Source organism: Pseudophryne corroboree, chromosome 5, assembly GCF_028390025.1.
Source record: "Pseudophryne corroboree isolate aPseCor3 chromosome 5, aPseCor3.hap2, whole genome shotgun sequence".
In the NCBI taxonomy this organism is placed as follows: Eukaryota; Metazoa; Chordata; class Amphibia; order Anura; family Myobatrachidae; genus Pseudophryne; species Pseudophryne corroboree.
In genome coordinates this window covers 647,209,968-647,233,991 of record NC_086448.1, presented here as the reverse complement: position 1 = coordinate 647,233,991, position 24,024 = coordinate 647,209,968, and the positions used below count along the sequence as shown (strand labels likewise).

General features: G+C 41.2%; 1 protein-coding gene across 1 annotated transcript in view; it reads right to left on the bottom strand.

Moving 5' to 3' along the window:
* The window catches only part of LOC134929647 (desmoglein-3-like), a 67,745-nt gene that overhangs the window by 12,461 nt on the left and 31,260 nt on the right, over positions 1-24,024 (bottom strand). The window contains 13 exon segments of the mRNA XM_063925227.1: positions 1,226-1,356; positions 2,517-2,750; positions 6,208-6,435; positions 6,540-6,679; positions 8,244-8,515; positions 9,291-9,476; positions 12,148-12,282; positions 13,059-13,225; positions 13,393-13,537; positions 17,483-17,644; positions 18,804-18,944; positions 20,599-20,648; positions 21,379-21,439. Coding sequence (XP_063781297.1) covers positions 1,226-1,356; positions 2,517-2,750; positions 6,208-6,435; positions 6,540-6,679; positions 8,244-8,515; positions 9,291-9,476; positions 12,148-12,282; positions 13,059-13,225; positions 13,393-13,537; positions 17,483-17,644; positions 18,804-18,944; positions 20,599-20,648; positions 21,379-21,439 — 2,052 coding nt within the window.

Below are 24,024 nucleotides of genomic sequence, written 5' to 3'. Positions count from 1 at the left end.
TTCTTGGGGGGGGGGGTTGTTTCATTTACACTTCCCCAGCAGCTGCTGGAGTAGGGGGGGTCCTGCCGTGCTGACCGATCAGCAGTGATCGGCAACACGGCAATTAGTAGGGGAGAGTGCAGGGAGGCAGAGGGATCTTCGGTCCCTCTGACAGCAGCAGCGGAGGGAAGATTCTCTTCCTTGCAGCTGCTAACACTCTCTATCTGACTGGTCGCATCCTGTGTGACCAGGTCAGATAGAGCACTTGCAGGCAGATGTGACCATGCCAGGCAAGTGGTTAAAAGGGTATACGTTCAGGATCCGGCACTCATACTACCGACACTGGAATCCCGACAGCCGTCACTGACAATGGAATACCGAAAGGATCAAGGGGGTCATTCCGAGTTGTTCGCTCGGTAAATTTCTTCGCATCGCATCGATTTTCCGCTTAGTGCGCATGCGCAATGTTCGCACTGCGACTGCGCCAAGTAAATTTGCTATGTAGTTAGGAATTTTACTCACGGTTTTTCCTTCGTTCTGGTGATCGTAATGTGATTGACAGGAAGTGGGTGTTTCTGGGCGGAAACTGGCCGTTTTATGGGTGTGTGTGAAAAAACGCTACCGTTTCTGGGAAAAACGCGGGAGTGGCTGGAGAAACGGAGGAGTGTCTGGGCGAACGCTGGGTGTGTTTGTGACGTCAAACCAGGAACGACAAGCACTGAACTGATCGCAGATGCCGAGTAAGGTTGAAGCTACTCAGAAACTGCTAAGAGGTGTGTAATCGCAATTTTGAGAATCTTTCGGTCGCAATTTTAAGAAGCTAAGATTCACTCCCAGTAGGCGGCGGCTTAGCGTGTGTAAAGCTGCTAAAAGCAGCTTGCGAGCGAACAACTCGGAATGAGGGCCCAAGATCCTGACGATGGAATCCAGACAGTCAGGATCCCGAAGGTAAGTATTAACTGAATTAAAGTCCAAAAGTCCAAAGGCCTTACTCAGCTCCCACACGGCATGGCCTATTTCAATAATTTCAATTTAGTTAGCTGTGTATAAATGCAGGACATTAATAATTATGTTATCTCTAATGGACAATTCTCCAGGAATAATTAGTGGAGACATGGGAGCTTTCAGGCAGAAACTGATTGGATGTTCTTTTTGTATTGAAGTGTATTTGCTGAAAATGATACAGTCAATGTACAATCAAGTCAACTGACTCCATTTAAGTAATCCTTTTTTAGTAGTTACTAACCACATCTTCAGGCTTTGCACCTTCTGTTCCCCATTGATGACATGCTCCATCATAGCCAGCTGCAACTGGAACAAACTTAGCTCCTGCAGCCCCAGCACCACATACACAGAGGGGCAATAAGAGCAGAGCCACTGTGAAGTAAGATAGAAAATCATATGTCATTTGTGAGCATCTCCGGTATAAGCAACACATCTATTTTCTGTTAATATATATGTTTTTTGCATTTTGCTGTTCAATTTCTCACTTGTAAAGATGATGTAATGGTTATCATTACAGCCTCACAGCACTGATGTCTTGGGTTCGTTTCCCACCAAGGCCCTAACTGTGTGGAGTTTGTATGTTTTCCCTATGCTGAGTGGGTTTCCTCCAACAATCCAAAAATATACTGGTAGGTTGACAAAAAATGTCATTTGTGTACAGTATCAGATGTAGCCTCATACACTGTGGCTTCAGTAGTACCAAAAAACCCTCTCTGCATACCAGGTCCTAGGGGACTTAATCGCGTAGAGCATCTTTCTTGATCAAAATGTTCACATAAATAAAAGAAATGGACAAAACTACTTTGCTAGATTACACTGATTCATTTGATGTGCGCCATTTGTACATCTGTGTCTGGATGAGTTTGCGGCTCAATGTCTAAAGTAGACTTTGATTGATGTTTTGTTGCGTCTGCGATGCGACTAATGCTCAAAACGTATAGAAAAAGATAGTAGGCTACACCTCTCTGAGCATCTCAGTTGTGCCGGGCGTCTCGTTATGATGTGGTGTATAGACCCTAGATGTATGAGTACATAGCTGCATGTGTGTGTGCGTACATGTGGCAGGGACTATACATTCTTAACTGCAATAGGATGGGCACATAGTTTCAGTATTGCAACATGGGTGAGATGTAGCAAACCTTGGTGAAAGATAAAGTGGAGAGAGATACAGTACCAGCCAATCAGCTTATAACTTACCTTTTTCAAAAATAGTCTGTAAAATTACAGTTAGAAGCTGATTGCCTTGTACTTTGTCTCTCTCCAAGGCTTGATACATCCCCCCCATATCTCTGTGTAATATTTTTATAATTTTAGATGACATATTAACTGTGAACTTCAGATATGAAAGCAGTTAGACATTTTATTGAAAAATGCACAGTATTTACAAACTTGATTCAGAAACATATTGCAACACAACTTCAATCTCAGTCCACTCAGTTAAATAATGCATTATTGGTATGATTATTATTAGCAATAGTATTGCAAAACAAACACTTTATAATTAAGATAAAAAAGCGTTTTGGATTACTTACATAAAAGAGCTAGAAATCCCAAAACCATGAGACCAATTGCTGCTGGACCAAGGGACACACTCTTGCCTGCCTGCTTTGAAGCATCACAATATCCAGACTGAGTACACTCACAAACTTGTATAACAACACGGAATGGATTTGGGCAGGACTGATTGTTTTTGTCCGTAACATATACCAGGACAGTATAATTATTAGCAATTACTGAAGACCCACCCTCTAAAGTCACAGCCGTATCTAAAATAAAAAATAGGTTAGATTATTTCTTTGCCCCTAAACATGTACAGAGAACGTACAGATAACAGCATTATTAATCTTTGTGTAGTAGAGTTGGCTAACCGCAGGCTCATCTATGCCAGACTATGAGCCCATTAAAGCACTAAAACTTTATAATTAATGTGTAATGAATTGTGTATTCCATACATACCTAATATTCTGACATACAATCATTTTCTATATATTCTATTTATGTTATGCATACAGTATGTGATAGGGTTTAGATTTGCCATCTCAAGCTGCCCCAAACCACTTGTTTCCATACCCTTGAAAAGAAACAAGAGTGGGAGTATAATGGTGCGTTTCCTTTGTGATAGCTTTGGGCCCGGATGTAATGGAGTCGTAGTTTGTCGGCCGTGCGGGGTGTCGTCCGAACTCAGACTTTCATGCAATCATGTACAAGGCATGGTTTAATCTTGTACATGATTTCCCCTTCAAAAAAACGTCCAAGCTTGGCCAGTATCCCGCATGGCCACCAAATTTGGACTTCATTACATCCCGGCCTTGGTATGATACAGCATGGAGTCTCCTACCATGTTGACGTTCAGAATGTTGGCGCTGTAATATTAACATGTTCAGAATCAGACATTCAGATTCTCAACATATTTGGTCTGAATGCCAACACGTTCATAATGTCGACACAAAATGTTGACATGTTCAAAGTGTTATGAACATATTAGGGTTAGTTAGGTGATGGATAATGTTAGGATTAGGCTGCGTTTAGAGTCAAATAGGACTGTTGACATCCTGTCAGTGTCGACATTGTGAGTGTTTATATATCAAATGCTGACATTGCAAACCTGTCAACAAGCCTACATTTTGACATCCAGACCACGTCTGTCCGTGTCAGCATTCTGAATGTCAGGATTTTGAACATCGACATGATACAGTGGCATCACTAGGGGAGGGGGGGGGGTCACTCTTTTGAGGGGTGACACCAAAATGCCAGCTCCTCCATAGTGATAGGAAGCCTGGTGCAGTGTAAAAGTGTAGGAGCCGGCAGTATTTGTAGATTATGAGTTACTAAATTTCTTATATATTTGTGCAACATGGACTTGTGCAAGCTGCTTCCTAAATAAGAACTCTTTTTTTGTACTTCCATCTAATAGGTGTTACTGGGTTTCAACTGGGTGTGTGCATGAAAGCGAACTATCTCCTGGGTGTGCCTCGGGGATGTAACTGGAGTTACACCATATTCTGAATCAAGTGTATGCCGAGGCGGCATCTATTTCACTTGCATCTCTTGCACCTAGCATTAGGCAAGTATAAATGTCAATAACAATGATGAGGACTGCTCTGGTGGATGGAGAACTTGGACCAGTGCAGTCGCAGAGATCTGTGCAGCTCAGAGTACAGGCAAATAGTTGCAGCCGATATACAGAATTCTGACAGTAAAGCACAATTCTAAATGAGGCCCAAAGAGGGTAAATCCTTTGCAAGACAATGTGCATAGATCTAATAGAAGTTTTATATGTGTTTAGCAGTGAGTTATGTCATATGTGGGTGATGTTTATATTATTAAGAAACAGGCCAGGTTACTTATCATTCGTTCTCACTGCATATAGCAGCAATAAGGAATTCATAGAGATAGATGTAATACTGTACCTGCCGTACGGGGTATCGCAATATCTGCGGGTGTTAGGTGCCGCAGATACTGCATCCCCGGAAGTAAGACGACCGCATTGTCTGTTCAACGCAGTGCCTCAGGTTTTATTTGCGGTTCTATCTTTAGATAGCATGCCGATATGTTAACCACTTAACTGGAATGATCACATGCAACTGCGCCGCCCTTTTGTGTCTCCCAGTTTTTGATGAGGAGGTACAGTACGTTCTGCCGATGTGCATAATATAATATTTAAATGATTAAAAAAATAAGTTTTAAACTATATTAAATAAAAATGTAAAAAATAAATATTTTGAATGGTTTTGCATGAAAAAATTGTCAGTTAAGTGGTTAAGTAATAAGTGAACAGTGGCACTGACTGTTCTGATCGAGTTTGACAGCTATAGCACCACTACACTACATTGTCCCTGGCTGTCGGATCCTACAACCAGGGATTGTGCAGACAAAAACAATAATGTGGTCTGTTTACTAAGCCTTGGATGGAGATAAAGTACCAGCCAATCAGCTCTTAACTGCCATGTTACAGGCTGTTGGGTAAATGTATTACCCTGTGACATGGGGAAGAAACAGTATCAGCGCACGTTATGTGCCCTGAGACTGCTTCTCCCCCATGTAAGACCCCGTCTAACAGATAGCAGTGCGGGCAATGTATGATGCTGACCGTTCCGACATCTGCAGCTGTCAATTTCAACAGCTGCAGGTGGCGAAGCCCATAGACCACAGCAGGGACAGAGCTGTGGTGAGTGGCAGCTCTGGAGTGCACAGGGGATCTTGCGTGAGTAGCGAGATTCCATGCATGCGCAGAAGAGCCATCTGAGCAAGGAGACACAGCGCGTCAGCACTGAGCGGACGTGCTGTTTGCTCGGGGGACATTGCCGGAGGGGGGAGATTTTGCTCCCGTGCTTCGGCAGACAAGATGTTAATACATCTTGTCGATGTTCCTTCCTGCTTCGCCTCGGTAGTGAGGCGAAGCAGGAAGGGTTATAGCGGCATGGTGCATGCCGCTATAATACATTTACCTATGTGTTTGAAAAATAACAGGAGCTGGTTGGCTTGTACTTTATCTCTGTCCTCTTTAGCTCCATCCAAGGCTTAGTAAATTGACCCCAAAGTTTTTATTCCCATAAGAGGTGGGTGCTGCTGGGGCATTTCTCACCGGCACCTGTGCAGGATGTCTGCAAGGGCCGGTCACAGCAGCTACAGGAGGGAGAGTAGACTTCGGCAGAAAGGTCAGTTAACACTCTCCCTCTTCGGCAGCATAATAATAATAATACATGTCGCCGATACAGGAACCCTCTTCGCCATGCCAAATGGGCGAAGCAGGTCCTGACAGATAACTGCAGAATGGTCAGTGATAATACATCTACCCCTTATCAAACATCCCTTGCCACCACAGCAGCTCCAGTAAAAGGCTGTCATGGCGGCGGCAGTGGCATTTAGCCAAAATCTATGGTAGAGGATAGAGGATACCGGAGAGGGGTCAGCCGTCGGCATTAGATAACAGGGGCCGACCTCCGGAAAGCTAAGCTTTTCCCATGCTTGAAAAATATGTAGGACAAGATTGAGAATGATGTTGACGGCAGCCTGCAGCATTATTTACAGATATCTATGATAAATAGGCCCAATGTCTAAGTAATTTCTGTATGATTTTATGGTAAAAGGGTTTCAATAAATAGGCTCCTAAATCCCCTATTAAATATCTTATTCAGTAAGAGATCGGAGAATTGCATATGTCTGCCTGTTTTGCTTGACTTTTTTCTCTGGTGTAATCTAGCACATTTGTCCAGAGCTTACCATTAAGTGGACTCACAGTCCATTCAGAATTTGGGGCAAGAGTTATTCTTAAAGGTGCATTCACTGCTGGAGAGGCAGCGATAATAACTTTCTTCACATTCAGACATGCTACTCGGGGCTCTTGAGTAATCACAGGGCAGCCTTGACTTGGGGTTCCTGTAACTGCGGTGCCCCCAATGTTTGGCTGTAGACCAAATGAGGCATTTGCTATGGGTCGATTGGGGTCCCCTATATAAACAAAGAGTAAGAAAACAGTTAGCAAAACAAGGCAACAGAAGAAATGGGCTTGCACAAATAAAGAACATATATCTCCGAACAATAGATCTGCTTACCATTAAGGAGAGCGAAAATTGTAGCTGTCATATTCTTGTCTAGATTTGGATAGTTTTTTGCCATTTCATAGGTCATTCTGATCTCGCCAGTATTAGAATCAATTATCAGCCATTTGCTCATATTCTGTGACATCTGGTACCTATTTACAATGACAGTATTAACATTTTATGTTTTGTGTATATGAAATTGTACAGACACACTTGTATCAGCTGCCATACTAATCTTTATTGTGTTTTGTGATATTGCAACATTCTATGGGGTAAATTTACTAAGGTGGGAGTTTTTTTGAACTGGTGATGTTACCCATATTGTAGCAACCAATCAGATTCTATCTATTATCTTCTAGAAGCAGCTAGATAAATGTTAAGTAGAATCTGACTGGTTCTAAAAAAACAGCCACCTTAGTAAATTTAGCCCTATAAGTGGTCACTGACGAAAGTAATGGTGACCATACACTAGGGCGATTGGCCGCGTAGCGATATCGAGCTGCGATTTCCCCGGCAGGCAAGGCTGTGATAAATTGCATCTGTAGTGTTTTTTTATGCATTCGATGTGCATGTGATCATGCGATAAATCGCATGCCGTTGCGACCTGAAATCGGGTAATCAGCACAATGGGTGGAGGGGAGTGTCCAGGAAGTGAGCTCAAAACAACACAGATCGCACATCGTAGTGCGATAAATCACATGTGCTTAAAAACCACATGCGATCCTACATGCGATGTGATAAATATTAAGTGCAGCACATAATATCTTGAGATGCGAGTTTCGACCAGTGACATGCAATCCATGCAATATATCGCACCGATGCGGTCGTAATCGCTTGATAGAACCCGATATCGCCCTAGTGTATGGGCACCATAAGTCATTTTATTTAAACTGGATCAGAGAAAGGATTTTACTTTGGGTATGACCTTATTTGCTGTGATAAATTAACAACATATACTGTAGTCACCTTTATCATATACACCAAAGCATAAATCCAATGGAAATTCAACAGTTACATTAATGAATGTTATTAATGCAGCGACAATATTACTATGAGAGTCATTCAGATCTGATCGCTGCTGTGCATTTTTGCACAGCAGGCGATCAGGTACCGCTTGCACATGCGCATGCACCGCAATGCGCATGCGCGTCGGACAGCAACAAAGGGCATAGCTGGTCAGCGAAGGGATAGTGCGAAAAATCAGTTTGAACGGGCGTTCGCATGGTGATTGACACGAGGAGGCCGTATGTGGGTGGTAACTGACCGTTTATTGGGAGTATCCAGAAAAACGTAGGCGGTCCCAAGCGTTTTCAGGGAGAGTGTCTGACACCAGCTGCGGCCCCGATCAGCCTGATGTGATTGCACAGTAGGAGTAAGTCCTAGGCTGCGCAGAGACTGCACAAAGTGGATTTTAACAGCTCGGCGTACACATAGGATCACACTCTTGCACGGCAAATTTACACTCCCCCTGGAGGCGGCGTCTATCTGAACGCAGGACAGTAAATTTAGCAGCCCAGTGATCAGATCTGAATGACTCCCTATATAACATGATTGACCTTCAAACTTAGCAAACACAAGACTTGCACATCTGGCATGGAAATGGGGAATCAATGTGTAAAACATAGGTTTAAAATCTGCTTTGCACAATAGCATTATAAATGCAGAGCTCCATGACTGGCTATGTTGTCAGTGGGCAAATACATAAATATGACTTACACAATATTAGTGGCTGGGCCTCCAGTCTCCATATCGTAAACGGTAACCTTTGTCAGTACAAGTTTTAGTAACTGTTCCATGGATAATCCTGATGGGATCTGTACATTATATGAGCTGGGAACAAACACAGGAGTCTCCTTCACATTTTGCACCTGAACAGTTATGCTAGTTGCTTTTGCTCGATATTCAGATATTACAGATTGATGGAAGGCAGCCCTGTTACTAACTAGAAAAGCGAGATTTGCCATCTTCATAGATTCATAATCCAATGCCTAGAAAAAGTAATAGAAAATATTAATCAGAGATACTTGCGGAGAGATGAGAAATAATAATACATTGTTATTATAAAAGTTTAAAATACAGATTTCATTACACATTTTTTCTTAAAATATAGATAACTTTTTGGCTTTGGGTTCACCTGGAGCCCTGGATTATGTCATATGCCCACATTCATTAGACAATGTGCAAATGACGTGATGGTTGTCCAGATTTCCCTTGAACTTCCGGAGAAATGATATAGTGCATAAACACTGTGCAATCTTACAAACGACCTAACCATATATCTTGCATAGTTTGGTCATTTGGTCGTTAATGATATATCAGGTATATATGTTGGTAGAGCATACACGCTAGACGATTGCTGAAAATCGTTAACAATATCATTAGATTGACCTGCATGTACTCCCTTGCAGCAGCACAGCAGACTTCCCTGTACTGACCCTGATGATTGGTTTTCTGCCCCAACGTTCAATAGTTTCAACCCTGGTTGCATCAGGAGAGGTAAATAAATAAAAATATTTAATCTCCTATTGAGCATGTGATTAATACTTGCATAATACTAAAATAGTAAATTATTGCTGAACATGGTTGGGTTTTCTCACAAATCCAATCCTGGGTGTGTTTAAAGAAAAACATTTTTGCCTACAATCTCCGGTGAACTTAATCCAGCCCTGATGTTAGAATTGCTTATGTTTTTATATAAAACCTATAGTTCTTTTAGTGATATCACAAATATTAATTATATCTATATGTGCTAAAGAGTTTTACCTTAACAATTCTTAAGACACCTTCATTAGTCTGAGCATCTGTATCGATCATAAACCATCCACCGTCATTGCCTGATACTATCTCAAACACTGCAATCCAGTTATCAGAGAACATCTCATCAGCATCAAATACTTTCATCCTTAGGTTGGTCAAGCCAAGCATATTTTCCATGATTTCAACTGAGTACTGAAAAAAAGAAACATTTGTTAGTTCAAATACATGTGTCTTTGTGTTTCGGCAGAATGTTGCCTAAGTATGCCATGATGTGCATTATAAATAGTAGAGTGAAGTGGCTTAGTGGTTAAGTGCACCCATCTATGGCTGTTTGTGAGTGATAATATATGACTGGTCACAAAATTCTTTGTTGAATTTGGTCCAACCACAATTACATGACTTTTATTGAGCCAACTAAGGGCCTTATTCAGACCTGATCACACCTCTGCAAATTTCAGATCAGATAGTCGCCGGCCAGACAGAGTGAAAACTCGCCCCGTGCAAGTGCGCAAATGCATGCATACGCTGTGTGAAAACTTCGCCAGACAGCTGCAAATCTGTTCGCAACTCACTCACCATCAAATGATTTTTCCAGTCTGTGCGTAGCCCAGGACTTACTCCTTCAGTTTGATAATAACAGGCTGATCGGGTCGGAGCTGATGTCACACACCCTACCTGAAAACGCTTGGGAACGCCTACGTTTTTCCTGACACTCCCAGAAAACGGCCACAAACATCCGCTTCCTGTCAATCACCTTGCGTACGCCTAGCGATCTAAATTTTTTGCACCGTTCTGTCGCTGTTTGGGCTCATGCCTGCGCATTACGGTGCATATGCATGTGCAGTCATTCGATAATCGGCCGCTGTGCGATTTCGCACAACAGAGATCAGGTCTGAAATAGGTCCTCTATTTTAATTTACGGGACTACATAAAAGAAAAAGAAGTCCCCTGGTATGCAGGATTCCTACATAGCCTCTTTATTGAATTTTACAGATGCTCAGAGTTGTCATGAATGAGGACATAGACATTTCTATAATGGGGGCAATGTGTGTGGTGCACATGGGGCCCTGGGTCCAGGGGGGCCCACACCGCACACCCTTCACCCATATTTAATAACCTCTCCCAAACCCTGCTTTGGTGCTGCTGATGCTAGTGAAATCATTTGGGAAATTGCACGATGGCCATTTGCTGAGTGATACGCACAAGAGCAATAGAAATTTGCCTCCAGGAACATGGTGTGCACAATGTTTTTGGAAACCTGCACATGTGCACTAGAGATTAGTCTCAGGGCACATGGTGGGCACCATATTTCTGGAGACCTGCACATATACATAGTCTACGGCGTTGCAGAGAGGAGGGGGCCCACAGAGAGGAGTCTACACGCGGCTTCCCTCCTCTCTTAAGCCACTCCTGAATGAGGCATTGAAGTTTGGAACTACGGGAGTTTATGTATGAAGCAGTAAAATGAGTGAAGAGGTGGCCCAGTGGAGAAGTTGTCTATAGCAACTTATTAGCTTCTACCGATCATTTTATAGAATGTACTTGATAAATGCTATCTCAAAGCTGATTGGTTGCTACGGACAACTTCTCCACAGGTCCACTCCTCCACTCTTTTCACGGCTTGATACATTCACTCCTACTTCTCTAAAAACACTCTGTATGAGTCATTTCAAGTTTGTGAATACTACCTAATATGTATTTAGGGGCACTCCTTTCAGTCAACTTTTACATTTTACTCTTGAAAATACTGCTCAGTTCTGATTCATGTATGTGATAGGACAACAGCATAAATATCTTTATTAGTGTCTTTATTCTACATTGGAATGTCTTATTGCATGCCACCACTTTAACATAAAAAGTCCTTGCATAGGGCATAAAGTAAGGAGCATTCACATAAAACTAGGTGCAATCAGCATCTGCATTTTGGGAAGCTGCATTTATGAACTTCATGAATGATCTTTATTGAGTAATGCAGCAGGAGCCCTGTTGTATGGAATAACAATGGGCCTAATTCAGACCTGATCGCTCGCTAGTGTTTTTTGTACGGCTGCGATCAGGTCCGAACTGCGCATGCATATGCACCGCAATGCCCAGGCGCGACGCACGGGTACAAAGCAGATAGCCGCTCAGCGATGGGTTTATGCAAAGTATCCATTCGCATGGCCGTTCACAAGGAGATTGACAGGAAGAGGGCGTTTGTGGGAGGCAACTGACCGTTTTCAGGGAGTGGTTGGAAAAACGCAGGCGTGTCCAAGCGTTTGCAGGGCGGGTGTCTGATGTCAATTCCGGGCCCGGACAAAGCTGAAGTGATCGCAGCGGCTGAGTAAGTTCTGAGCTACTCAGAAACTGCACAAACTCTTTTTGTACAGCTCTCCTGCACATGCGATTGCACAGCTAAAATACACTCCCCGGTGGGCGGCAACTATGCAAACGCTGGATTGCAAAAAAAACCCTAGCGAGCGATCAGGTCTGAATTAGGCCCAATATCTACTGTATTGTTGGCGGAGGCGGCAGGATGCAGTAAGAAGCCCATAGGGTATCAACATAAAAAGCTTGTGATACCCTCCGCATCGATAAGCGGCCGGACGGGGGTTAGTACATTTGAAAATGCTGTAAAAACCCAGTAAACAGGGATTTTACTGCATTTTTCCTTTAGTACATCCCGGACAGAAAGTGATAAAGTAAGGCAAAGTTTTAGCTCATTGTCGGATGATCTTATAAACGAATAAATATTTTAATACTGTCATTTGATATATAGAGAGAAACAGAGCTGCAACTTCTTGCTGATTTGAATTTTTTAGTTATAAAATTATCAACTACCTCCCTTATATTCTCTTGAAACTTAGATGTCCAATTTACTTACGGAATCAAACTCCAGCATTGGAAAGTTGTCATTCACATCTAGAATATTGATATCAGCTCCACATTGTCCAGACAGCCCCCCGGCAGCTCCGTTCAAGTCTGATCCGCCAACTGACAGGCTGTAACCACTAAACGACTAAAATACAGAACATTTCAATTAATAATAAATCTATTAAGAAATCTCTGATACAACACTCAGCTGCAGAGCACTCATTTACACATTTATTAAGTACTAAACTATCAATATAATAATATCATTTTTATATAGAGATCTGACATTTGTTACACTGTGCTTCCAAAAGAAGATTCATAATTGACTGAATTTTACTGTAACTGACTGTATTTTTAAAGTGTCAATCATGTACAAAGGCAAAATCAACCTGGTTTTGCCTTGTAAATGATTGCCGCTTTAAAAATACGGGCATTCTTGCCCGAAGTCCCGCACCTCCGGCTTCTCGCATCCTATTACATTTACCTTATGTGTCATTATAGTTACACCGTTTTTCTTTATATAGATGAGTGTGTATTCATTGAAGATTAACTGTATTTTATTACTTTTGGAACCATAAGATAATGCGGACCCTATTACATTTACCCCTATAGGGGGTATTCAATTGGCACCAGTTTTTCCGACAGACGGAAAAACTGCACTTTTTATCAGTTTTTAGGTCGAATGTGCCTATTCTGACCTATTCAATGAAAGTGCCGTTTTTTTGACTGTCGAAAAAAACAGCACTGTTGGAAAACACATGGATCGGCGAGTTACTTGCCGATCCATGTGTTTTTGTCAAAAAACGCGGCTGTTTTGGACAGTTTACCACTGATGCAGATTCGACTTATTATCAAGTTGAACCTTCAGTTGAATATACCCCTAAATGTTTCTCCCCATTGGTTTGAAATAAAGCAACAAACCTCTCTGTCAAGATCACTGGACATTGTGAAGACTTGGCCGGTGTATTGATTCATAATGAACATTTGAGGATCCGAAGGACTCTGGGACAGTATTCTGTAAGCAATTTGAGAATTCACAGTGTTTTCCTCATCCGCATCAGTAGCAAGAATCTGCATCACCAAGGAGTCTAAAAGGTAGTACAGTACAGAATCTATTATGATAGTACTGGATACAGATACTTATTCCATATACTTTATAATACATGTCATTTTAGCATTATATTTCTGACTCATTATACATTTTTCAGTCAATCCAAAAAATATGTATTTTGAAAACAAAATATGTTGAGCTTACTTGCTCTGCTCCTCTCTTCTATGGCACCAACAAAAACACTCTGTGAAAATACTGGTGCGTTGTCATTGATGTCCAAAATTCTGACGCGCATCTCTAGGGGCTTTTCTACTTCTACACCAGTAACGGTCACAGCATGGACTGTAATCTAAAAGAACAACAAGCAGTACATCAATCAGTACAATCAATTGCACTAATGCTAATAACAAAACCTGGTTGTCAAGGAAACATCATTTTACTATATGACATAATATCAACAAATCTGCTCTGCGCAAAACATGATCATATTTTTGGATATATTACTATCTTATTTTTGAGAATGATGGAAAGATTATCCATTGGCGGGTTGGTAATGTGTTGCTGTTGCCCGGGATCAGCATTCCAAACGTGGGATCCCGTCAGCAGAATGCCACTGGGGAGGGGGGTCAAGCGCAACAGAGCCCCTATGGGTGTCGTGGAATAAACCCTGTGTGTCGGCATTCAATCGGGCAGCATTGTGATCATTTGGGATTCCGGCATGGCGTCCGCCGGGATCCCGAGCTCTGGTCACACAACCACATCCCATCGTGGCAGCTAAATAAATGAAGAAAACAATCCAGCAAATCAGTTAATAGAAAGAAGCAAAAGCTACTAAAGCATGGATCAAATGATTTATATTCTGTAGATGAGCTATTATGAAGTTTTTTTATTAAATTATTTTTTAAGTGTAAGTAAAGGTGTAGTTTTTAAAACCTTGTCTGTTACCTGTACTACTAAAGTATTATTAGTAGTTAGTACTGTAATGTCTGTGGCAACGCAGGATTTCCAAATGCCAGTCCACAATCTCACACACTGCAGAACATTCGAGCAAGTGTGAGAGTCTAGGGGAGCAGCAGAAGAACTTAGTAACGACCCTGGACATTAATGTAAATACTGGGCTTTTTATACACTGGATCCTGTATGAATACATTATTAATATTTAACACTATAGATGGTCTATACTATAGTGCAAGGCTGTATCAAACAAAGTGGTCAGGAAAAGGTTAGACATACCATAATAAATATACAAACATCATAGAAACAGTACTGCACTTTCTAAGCACACATTCTCCCACCTCATGGTAAGGCTCCTCTCTCTTCTTCCTAGTAGCTACTCTCTGGTCCAGAGCACTGACTGAGGATCAGATCCACACACACAGCAAACTTGGTAGAAGAAGCTGCTACCACTGGGCCTGTGCAGCAGCTCTGCTCTGTCCCTTACATTGCATGATGTGGCGGCAGATCTAGTAATCATATTATATACCATTGCTATTGTTGTCATAATGTGTGTTTGCCTATGAATGTTCCTAGATGTTCTTCTGACCATTTAGTAAGTTTCTGCTTTTATGCAAAATACTGTAGCCTTCTCGTGACAGTTTAATAATACCAAACATTCTAGTAAAATGTATTTCCTAGAAACATGCTGATCAAACATTGTTAGATTATACCCCTTTCACACCTAAATCCCAGGTCGGACCCTGGTGAGATGAGAAAATTGCTCCACTTAGTGTATAAAAGTTTAAAACATTTATTTCATGGCACATCAAAATATGCACATTTAAAAAGTACTAAGGGGGACATTTACTAAGCAGTGATAAAGGTGGAGAAGTGAGCCAGTGGAGAAGCTGCCCCATCAACCAATCAGCAGCTCTGTATAATTTTATAGTATGCAAATTATAGATGTTACTTCAGTGCTGATTGGTTGCCATGGGCACTTCTCCACTGGCTCACTTCTCCGCTCTTATCACTGCTTAGTAAATGTTCCCCTTAGTCTGAAAGGCGTTGGTGGAGGAGACAGCCTGCTGCTACCCCAGGGGAACTTAAGAGTTCACACACCAGGAGAAAGATGAGTTTGACTCGGGTCTTTACATTTTTTCCCTCAAGCCTAAAAGTGTGCCTTTCTCAAAAGGTCACATGCGGTACGCAGTAATTTTTTACCATCTTGTGCTGTGATTGGATTAATTTTAAATGTGCCATGAAACAAATATTTTAAACTTTTATACACTATGAGTAGCAATTTTCTCATTTATCTTTGAGGATTACCCTTTTTTGAAGCCACTTGGATGGAATGTGTTTTCTTGTGATGCGTATGAGACGATAAAGATACCTTTCAAGGATTTAACACACCTAGGCCAGGTGAACTTAGGTGTAAGGAATCCTTACTCTCTTTATGATCCAATCCTGGTCAACCATCTATATATTGTTATTAAGAAACTAAGAGAAATCCAATGCTTGGTCATCCTCCACTTCGTATTTTGCTTTGTGCCTTTTATGTGGATTGGTAATCCTGGGGAGTATTACTGCAGCTGGATTTAAATCGCAGGGTATACACTTATTCTATTTATTCTAGCTTTGAAAGGTAACCTCGGTTGAATAGACTGGGTCACACCATTCACACTGAAGCTGACCCTGGACGGACACAGAAAAAATCCAGGTAGCGGACCCGAATGGACCTGGGATGTATGAACCGCATCGAGCCTTTCACACTGAGTCCGGACCCGATTTGCGCTGGCTTGCTCTAGCAATGTCATGGGTTATCCGCTTGATGAGAAAGGGGTATTAGATATATTGTTGCAATAAATATTTTAGGACAGCATCAAATGCTGCAAACCACCACTAGTCACATTAGATTTAAGATTATTGACTAATGCCAACACTTGATGTGGAGGTCTGTCACTCATCACTTTACAGCACCAAAACTTATTTTGAACTTAAAATGAGGCTTGAGACTCATAAGAATCATCCTGTTGTGTGTTCTTAAAAACTCAATCAGGCACAATCATTCAAATTTGCCACTTGTTAGCATTAACATTTTAACTGTAAATAACACTTGAAACTGACATTTATCTGTGGTCATTTGTCAGAGCTCAGCTTCAGTACTCATCCAACATTGAAAACAAATGTAGTGCTGGATATACTCTCTCGTTTATAGATTAGTTTTTGCCCTGTCCCACGAATCTCTCTGATACTCACAGCATTTTCCATGCCATCTGACTCTTTGGGGGTAAATTTACTAAGATGGGATGTTGCCCATAGCGACCAATCAGATTCTACTTCTCATTTATCTAGCACCTTCTAGAACATGGGTCATTAACCTGCGGCCCTCTAGCTGCTGTGGAACTACACATCCCAGCATGCCCACCTCAGTTTTAGCATACCTTAAAAGCAGAAGTGTGGCAGGGCATGCTGGGATGTGTAGTTTCACAGCAGATGGAGGGCCATAGGTTGAAGACCCATGTTCTAGAAGATAATGCCCGGAATCTGATTGGTTGCTATGGGCAACATCCCATCTTAAATAGAACTCCCATCTTAGTAAATTTACCCCTTTGTCTTACGGGTGTGGTATGGAAGGTATATAGTAACTAGGTCGACAGTGTTTAGGTTGACCACTGTTGGTCGGCAGTAACTAGGTCGACAGGGATGCTAGGTCGACATGTTCTAGGTCGACAGGTCAAAAGGTCAACTTGAGTTTTTTATGGGTTTATTGTGTTGTTTTCTTTGTACAGTGACCGGGAACCCCAATTAGTGCACCGTGTCCCCTCGCATGGCTCGATTTGCTCGCCATGCTTCTGGCAAGGTGTCTCACTCCACTACCGCTGCGCTCGGCACAGGTTAATGTTCCCAATTGTAGTCCACATGGATCGTTAAGTATGAAAATATTTTTTTTAAATAAAAAAATCGTGAAAAACTCATGCTGACCTTTTGACCTGTCGACCTAGAACATGTCGACCTAGTTACTGTCGACCAATAGTGGTTGACCTAGTTACTGTCGACGGAGAGACCGGATCCCTTGTCTTACAGGACCAGTTGGGCCTTCCCTATATTTACAAATGTTCTGAACAAACAGATAGCACCTAAAGAAACAATAGTTTTATAGGATGAATGCTTTTCCCACAAACATAATCTATACATAGTTTCGTCAAACTGTGAGATCTAAACAGTAGCATCTTATACTCTGATATGCTTAGTTCTCATCTAAAAAAAATACTTGTAAATCTTAAAAAAAATTGTTTGCTTATTAAAAATTAAATACTTCAACAATGAGTAAAAGATGAAAGAAAGCAGCCTCACTTACAAATAACATTGGTAATTCTTCACGATCTATAATAACATTGGTCACATTCAGGTATCCTGTTTTATGATCCATCACAAAGAGATTGTAGGGTGGCCGATCCACACCTTGCCCTGTCACTTTGTATATTATGGTACTTTTCTTCACCTCGATGTCGGAATGGACCTGTCAGTATAGAGAAAATGTTATAGTTCTAGACATGTATGTGCAATGCCAAAAAAACACTAAAAACAAAAACCCATATCATTATTTGTATTCATTGAGATATTACTTTTGTGGCATAAATCATTAATAATTGGAAACCTACCATATATATTATAATTATATCATTTGAAATAATTGATGTAGATTGGAATCAGTGCAAGTGGTGCCTTACAAATTAACTACAATGATAATACAAATAATAAAAGGACTGTGCACCATTTATACAAATGGTTCTCAGATAGTCCTCAGGGACGGTGAACTGCACACGTTTGCCAGCTCTCATCACAGAAGCAAAATAATCTTTGGATCTTTTTACATGTCACTCAGTAATGAATATACTTGGGATCCAGTTAGGAGATGTGGAAAACACACACTGTTGTCAGTCCATGGGGATAAGATTTAAGAACACTGCTGTTTTCTGTTGCACTTCCCAGTCCGTAAAGCTACCAAAGTTTCATATAAAGGGACTTTATTGTAACATGTATTTTAATATAGACAGAATGGATTTAGGAGGCTATTCAGAGATGGACATAGCAGCTGCGTTCGCATGCAGCGGCCGCTTCCACCAGGTCTGTGCACGTGCATACAGGAAGGATGCGATCACATAGTGATTGACAGCCGCTGGCATCGGGGGGGGGGGGGGGGGGGGGTGCAGTGTTTACTGGGCATGTCCGGACTGTTTTCGGGGCAGCTGCATGACAATTAAATTATGAAAACATTGCAGGGCAGCACAACACACATGCTGGGTGGCCTTGCCCTGTGCTGGGTGGCACCCAGCATGTGAGCAGATGGGCACAGATCTTGCTGCGGAGGCAAGATCTGCGTCCATCTCTGAATAGCCCCCTTAATGCCTTATACTTTTGTGAATGTTTGCACTTGCAGTATAATGTAGGTGTCTTCACAAGGGATGTCCTTAATGGTAAAAGAAGGGCACTGGGCAACTGCCTTGGTTTTGCCATACAAGTTGCCAACCTCTAACTATATGTTTAATTTTATTTATTTCACTCTCTTTTACTATCACACCCAAAGCCCTGTTTTTATATACTGAGCAATATTTTTTTTTTTTTACTGCAATTTACTAAGAAGTTTGTAAACACTGAAATACAGTTTATGTTGTTACCTTGGCCAGTGGATTTCTGTGTCTGTTGTCTTCTTCTTCCCTTAGATTCAGAGGAGGTGCAATCCATTCACGTTTTTGACGATGTTTGAAATGGAAGTCCTCCCATGTAATATTGCCTTTTGCATCTTTCTTTTTATTTACCTGCAAGCAAATATTTTATGAAATCAGCACATTGCAAATAAAAATAGCTTTTTAAATTACCTGATTTCTTACGAAAGGCCAACAAACAATGGGGGTCATTCGAGTTGTTTGCTCGCTGCTGATTTTCGCAGCGCAGCGATCAGGTAAAAAAAAATGGCAAAACTGCGCATGCGTATGCACCGCAATGCGCAGGCACGTCGTATGGGTACAAAGAGGATCAGTGCTGGGCGATAGATTTAGCGAAGATTCCATTCACACAGCCGAACGCAAGGTTATTGACAGAAAGAGAGCATTTATTGGTGGCAACTGACCATTTTCTTGGAGTGTTTGGGAAAATGCAGGCGTGTCCAGGCGTTTGCAGGGCGGGTGTCTGACGTCAATTCCGGCACCAAAAAGACTGAAGTGATCGTAAGGGCTGAGTAAGTCCAGAGCTACTCAGAAACTGCACAATATGTTTTTGCTGCGCTCGGCTGCAAAGGCGTTCGCACACTTGCAAATCGAAAATACACTCCCCCGTGGGCGGCGACTATGCGTTTGCATGGCTGCTAAAAGTAGCTAGCGAGCGATCAACTCAGAATGACCCCCAATCTATGGTATATGTGGATAATATTTTTCGTTTAATGTTAAAATGTAAGATAAATCTAAACTTTTCATATCTATAAGCAATGTACAATATTAGTAAACAAAATAAACTATAAGTTTGATATTTGATATTCCAGACTTTATTTATTATACCTTGGCTATTTGTTGCTATATTGTATGTTCTGTATACTACAATATGTGACTTGCCACAAATTGGAATTCAGGGCCTAATTCAGAGATGATCGCAGCAGCAAATTTGTTAATAGTTAGGCAAAACCATGTGCACTGTGGGGGGGAGGGGTGGGCTGCAGATGTAACATGTGCAGAGAGAGTTAGATTTGGGTGTGGTGTGTTCAAACTGAAATCTAAATTGCAGTGTAAAAATAAAGCAACCAGTATTTACCCTGCACACAAACAAAATAATTCCCACAAATCTAACTTTCTCTGCACATCTTATATCTGCCACATATGCAGTGCACATGGTTTTTCCCAACTGCTAACAAATTTGCTGCTGCGATCAACTCTGAATTACCCCCTCAGTCCAGGTCATATGTACTTAACTACTCTGCTGCAACGGTCGGTAGACTCCTGATTTTGCGTACAGTCCCCTGCACCCACGAAAGAGTAGGCAGATTTCCCGTGTCCCACCTGCTTCCTAGTGAAGCGGGCAGGATGATGAGATTACAGAGAATTACAGTGCAGGTATGGATGCAAATTTGCATCATTAAGCCCCACCCATTACACGATCATGTGAATCACAGCCTTTTGGGAGCAGCGTCTCTTCTTCAGGCTTCTTCCAGAGTGGAGATTTTAAAAGTCGGTAAGTATGGTCCAAGTGGACCCTGCATGTTTATTTGCTTAATTCTCCATGAAAGTCCTCATATTGTTTCAAAATCATAATTAACCAGTATTTTGTTCTGTAGAATGTGCTTTATGTATACTAGATTATTTATGATTTCTAACTTGGGCCCCTCATTATCTAATACCACACAGCTTTTATGACATTAAAACAGCAGCTACATTTCATAATGCACATAATTCACATGCAATAAAAGTTTATACAGTACATTACCTGCACTTTCCAATTACAGCTACATTGCAAAGATATCTATAAGAAAAAGAAAAGTTAGTACAATCAGTGCATGCGTTTTTATACAATCTATATTTATATTTTGATTAATAATTGAACATTCAAATAGTGAGACTACACTAATGCACACATCTATTAATGGAATATGCACACAACAACCTAGAACAATCAGGGGTAGATGTATTATCGAGAGATATAAAGTGGAGAGAGCTAAAGTACCAACCAATCAGCTGGCATTTTACAGGCTGTGGGGGAGATTTATTAAAGGTTGAAGGGAGATAAAGTACTGCCACTTTACAGGCTGTAATTACAAAATTACAGACAGGAACTAATTGGTTGGTACTTTATCTCTCTCCACTTAATCTCTCCCCAAACTTTGATAAAGCTCCCTGTGTTTGAAAAATGACAGTTAGGATCTGAATGACTAGTACTGTATCTCTCTCCAAGCTTTGATAAATCTCCCCCTTAGGGGTCTATTTACTAAGCCTTGGACGGAGATAAAGTGGACGGAAATAAAGTACCAGCCAATCAGCTCCTAACTGCCATGTCACAGGCTGGGTTTGAAAAATGACGGGAGCTGATTGGCTGGTACTTTATCTCCGTCCACTTTATCTCCATCCAAGGCTTAGTAAATAGACCCCACCATCTGTTCTTAGTACTTAATTTATGACCTAATCTCGCAGTTTGTTAGTGCAGAGGTAGGAGGCTGTTTTGCACATTTTTGTACGTCTCATCATAGGAGAGATTTATCAAACCTTTTTTCAAGTGAAAGTATTGCCCAAAGTAACCAATCAGAATGTAGCTTCCATTTATCTATAGCATTCTATAATATGATTGGTTGCTATGGGGAACACTGTTACTTCCTCTTTAGTAGGTCTGATAATTTTGTTACTCGTCTTCTTTAGTAGGTTTGATACGTAGGATATATATCAACAGTTTTGCAAATGTTTTTGGTTGACTAAGTCGATCTCTGTACAATAAGGGTGGTTATAACCGCTGCTTATAAATATCTAATGAGATAAATCACTACAATTACAACAATGACCTCATATTAAACCCAGGGTAAATTTCTAGTATAGAATGGTATCTTCAGAAATTGCTTACAAAGCCTTTTTTTCAAAGGTTGGTTAAGCTCTTTTACAATTTACAAGACCCCAATGAAAATAAGGTGTTTTATTCTTGCACTTAAAGTGTGCTCATTGTCCACTAATCGTGATCTCATCCAATATTCATGAGATTGAGCCTGAAAAAGTGACCGAACCTCATGCTTCAATGATGTCACTCATTTCTATGATGAATATTGGTTTTGCACACAAAATTACTATGTGTGGGTGATAAGTCTCTGCTATGTAATGGAGCAGCTCTTCTATATATGAACAACATGTACTGTGCTAATATCACTGATTCATTAAACTTATTGTTTATGCTCTCTCATAGATTTTAGGAAAAAGCTTTGACATGGGCCTAACCAGAACTTTGTGAGCCCCATAGCAACATTTATAAGGGGCCCTCATCCTAATGCTTTATAGCAAGACACCTCTCTCTGGAGCAGTTGTTCATTTTATGCTGCAAAGTACAGTAGTACCCTAGTTCACAATATGCCACACTGTAGTGCTTCCAGTATACATTATGCCACACAGTGCCCCCAATTCACATAAGCCATATTGCATCCCCAGAACGCATTATGCCACATTGTAGTGCCCCGAGCTCATAATGTGACACATTATAGTGCCCCTAGTTCATAATATGCCAATTTGTTGTGGCCCCAGTTCATATTATGACACACTGTAGTGCCCCCAGTCTATATTATGCCACTGTCACAAACAGATAGATATTGGATGAAAACCCATACTGCGGGATTGGCAAAGACACTGAATAGAGGTGCGAAGTCTAACATGCTGGTGATATTCACCAGGGACCCTTGGTTCCCAGATACGGGGGACAGCATACAGACACTGGAGGGGAAGACTGTGGATGAACATTGAATGGAGACAGGAATCCAGGACGGCACAGGGAACAGGAATCAGGAACATAGCTGCATGGAAAGCACACAGCTGACGCTGGAGTATGGTTTGGGAGCCTATAGTCTGGCACTGTCCAGAGACTCTCTTTTATATAGAGGAGATTCAAATCTCTTGCCCAACAGGATGTCATGTTTGGCATGCCTGTAAATCTTACACAGGTCGGCGTGTGAGCCCCTTTGGGAGCTGTGGCTGCCTTAAAACTGCAACAGCTGGAGGAGGAGAGAAGATGCCAGTAGCCCTGAAGCATGTATATGACCTGGGTGGGGCTCTTTAAACCTCTTGGCCCCATGCTCCCACTATATCTTCACCCATACCTTTATAGACAAAAAAATATGGTCTTCCTAATACCATGCTGAGGAATAAAAAATGTTTTTAATCTTAAGTTTCTTGCATCGCTCGTTGGTTATGCATTGTTTTCAAAGTATGGAAACTGTACTGAACATGTTTTTCTGTAATTATATAAAGATCTGATAAATCCACTTGTGACATCATAACTTAGATTGTGGTTTAAATCATTGGAAGGTCCACAGTAGCAAATGTGAAGTATGAATATCATTGCATGTTTAAAGATTAAAATGTATTCATTTGCCTTTCAGAGATAATATAGTATGCATCAATTATATTTTTATTGTAGTAGAAATTCATTTTAAGTATTATTTATCTCTGTAGTGTATATATATATATATATATAAGCAGAAAGTGGAAACATGCAGCGGCACTCAGAGACTGATTCCAAAAAATTAAGGTGCAAAAGTAGATAATTTAATCCATGAAAACAGCAACACAAAAGGTGACCAACGTTTCGGGGCGCTGACAAAGGGGCGTCAGCGCCCCGAAACGTTGGTCACCTTTTGTGTTGCTGTTTTCATGGATTAAATTATCTACTTTTGCACCTTAATTTTTTGGAATCAGTCTCTGAGTGCCGCTGCATGTTTCCACTTTCTGCTTATACTTATTATACCAGAGGGCACCGGAGCAATAATTTTGGGGTGAGTGCCAGCTCTCTTTGAAATTTATATATATATATATATATATACCATACATTGAACGCCGGCACTCGGTCCGCCCCCTGGGCTTACTTGCTACTGGTGCCTTCCCCTAGGGTGTGACCCCCATATCCATATCGAAGAAAAATGAGGCGGCACTCAGAGACTTCAAGCAACAAACGAGTTTAGTGCAAAATCTGCGGTGATACAATCTATTGTATCACCGCAGATTTTGCACTAAACTCGTGTGTTGCTTGAAGTCTCTGAGTGCCGCCTCATTTTTCTTCGATATATATATATATATATATATATATATATATACATATACACACCAGGTTCCGGAAGATAGCACCCATCAGACTTTCCATAATAAGGACAGACAGGCACAAGATTCCTTT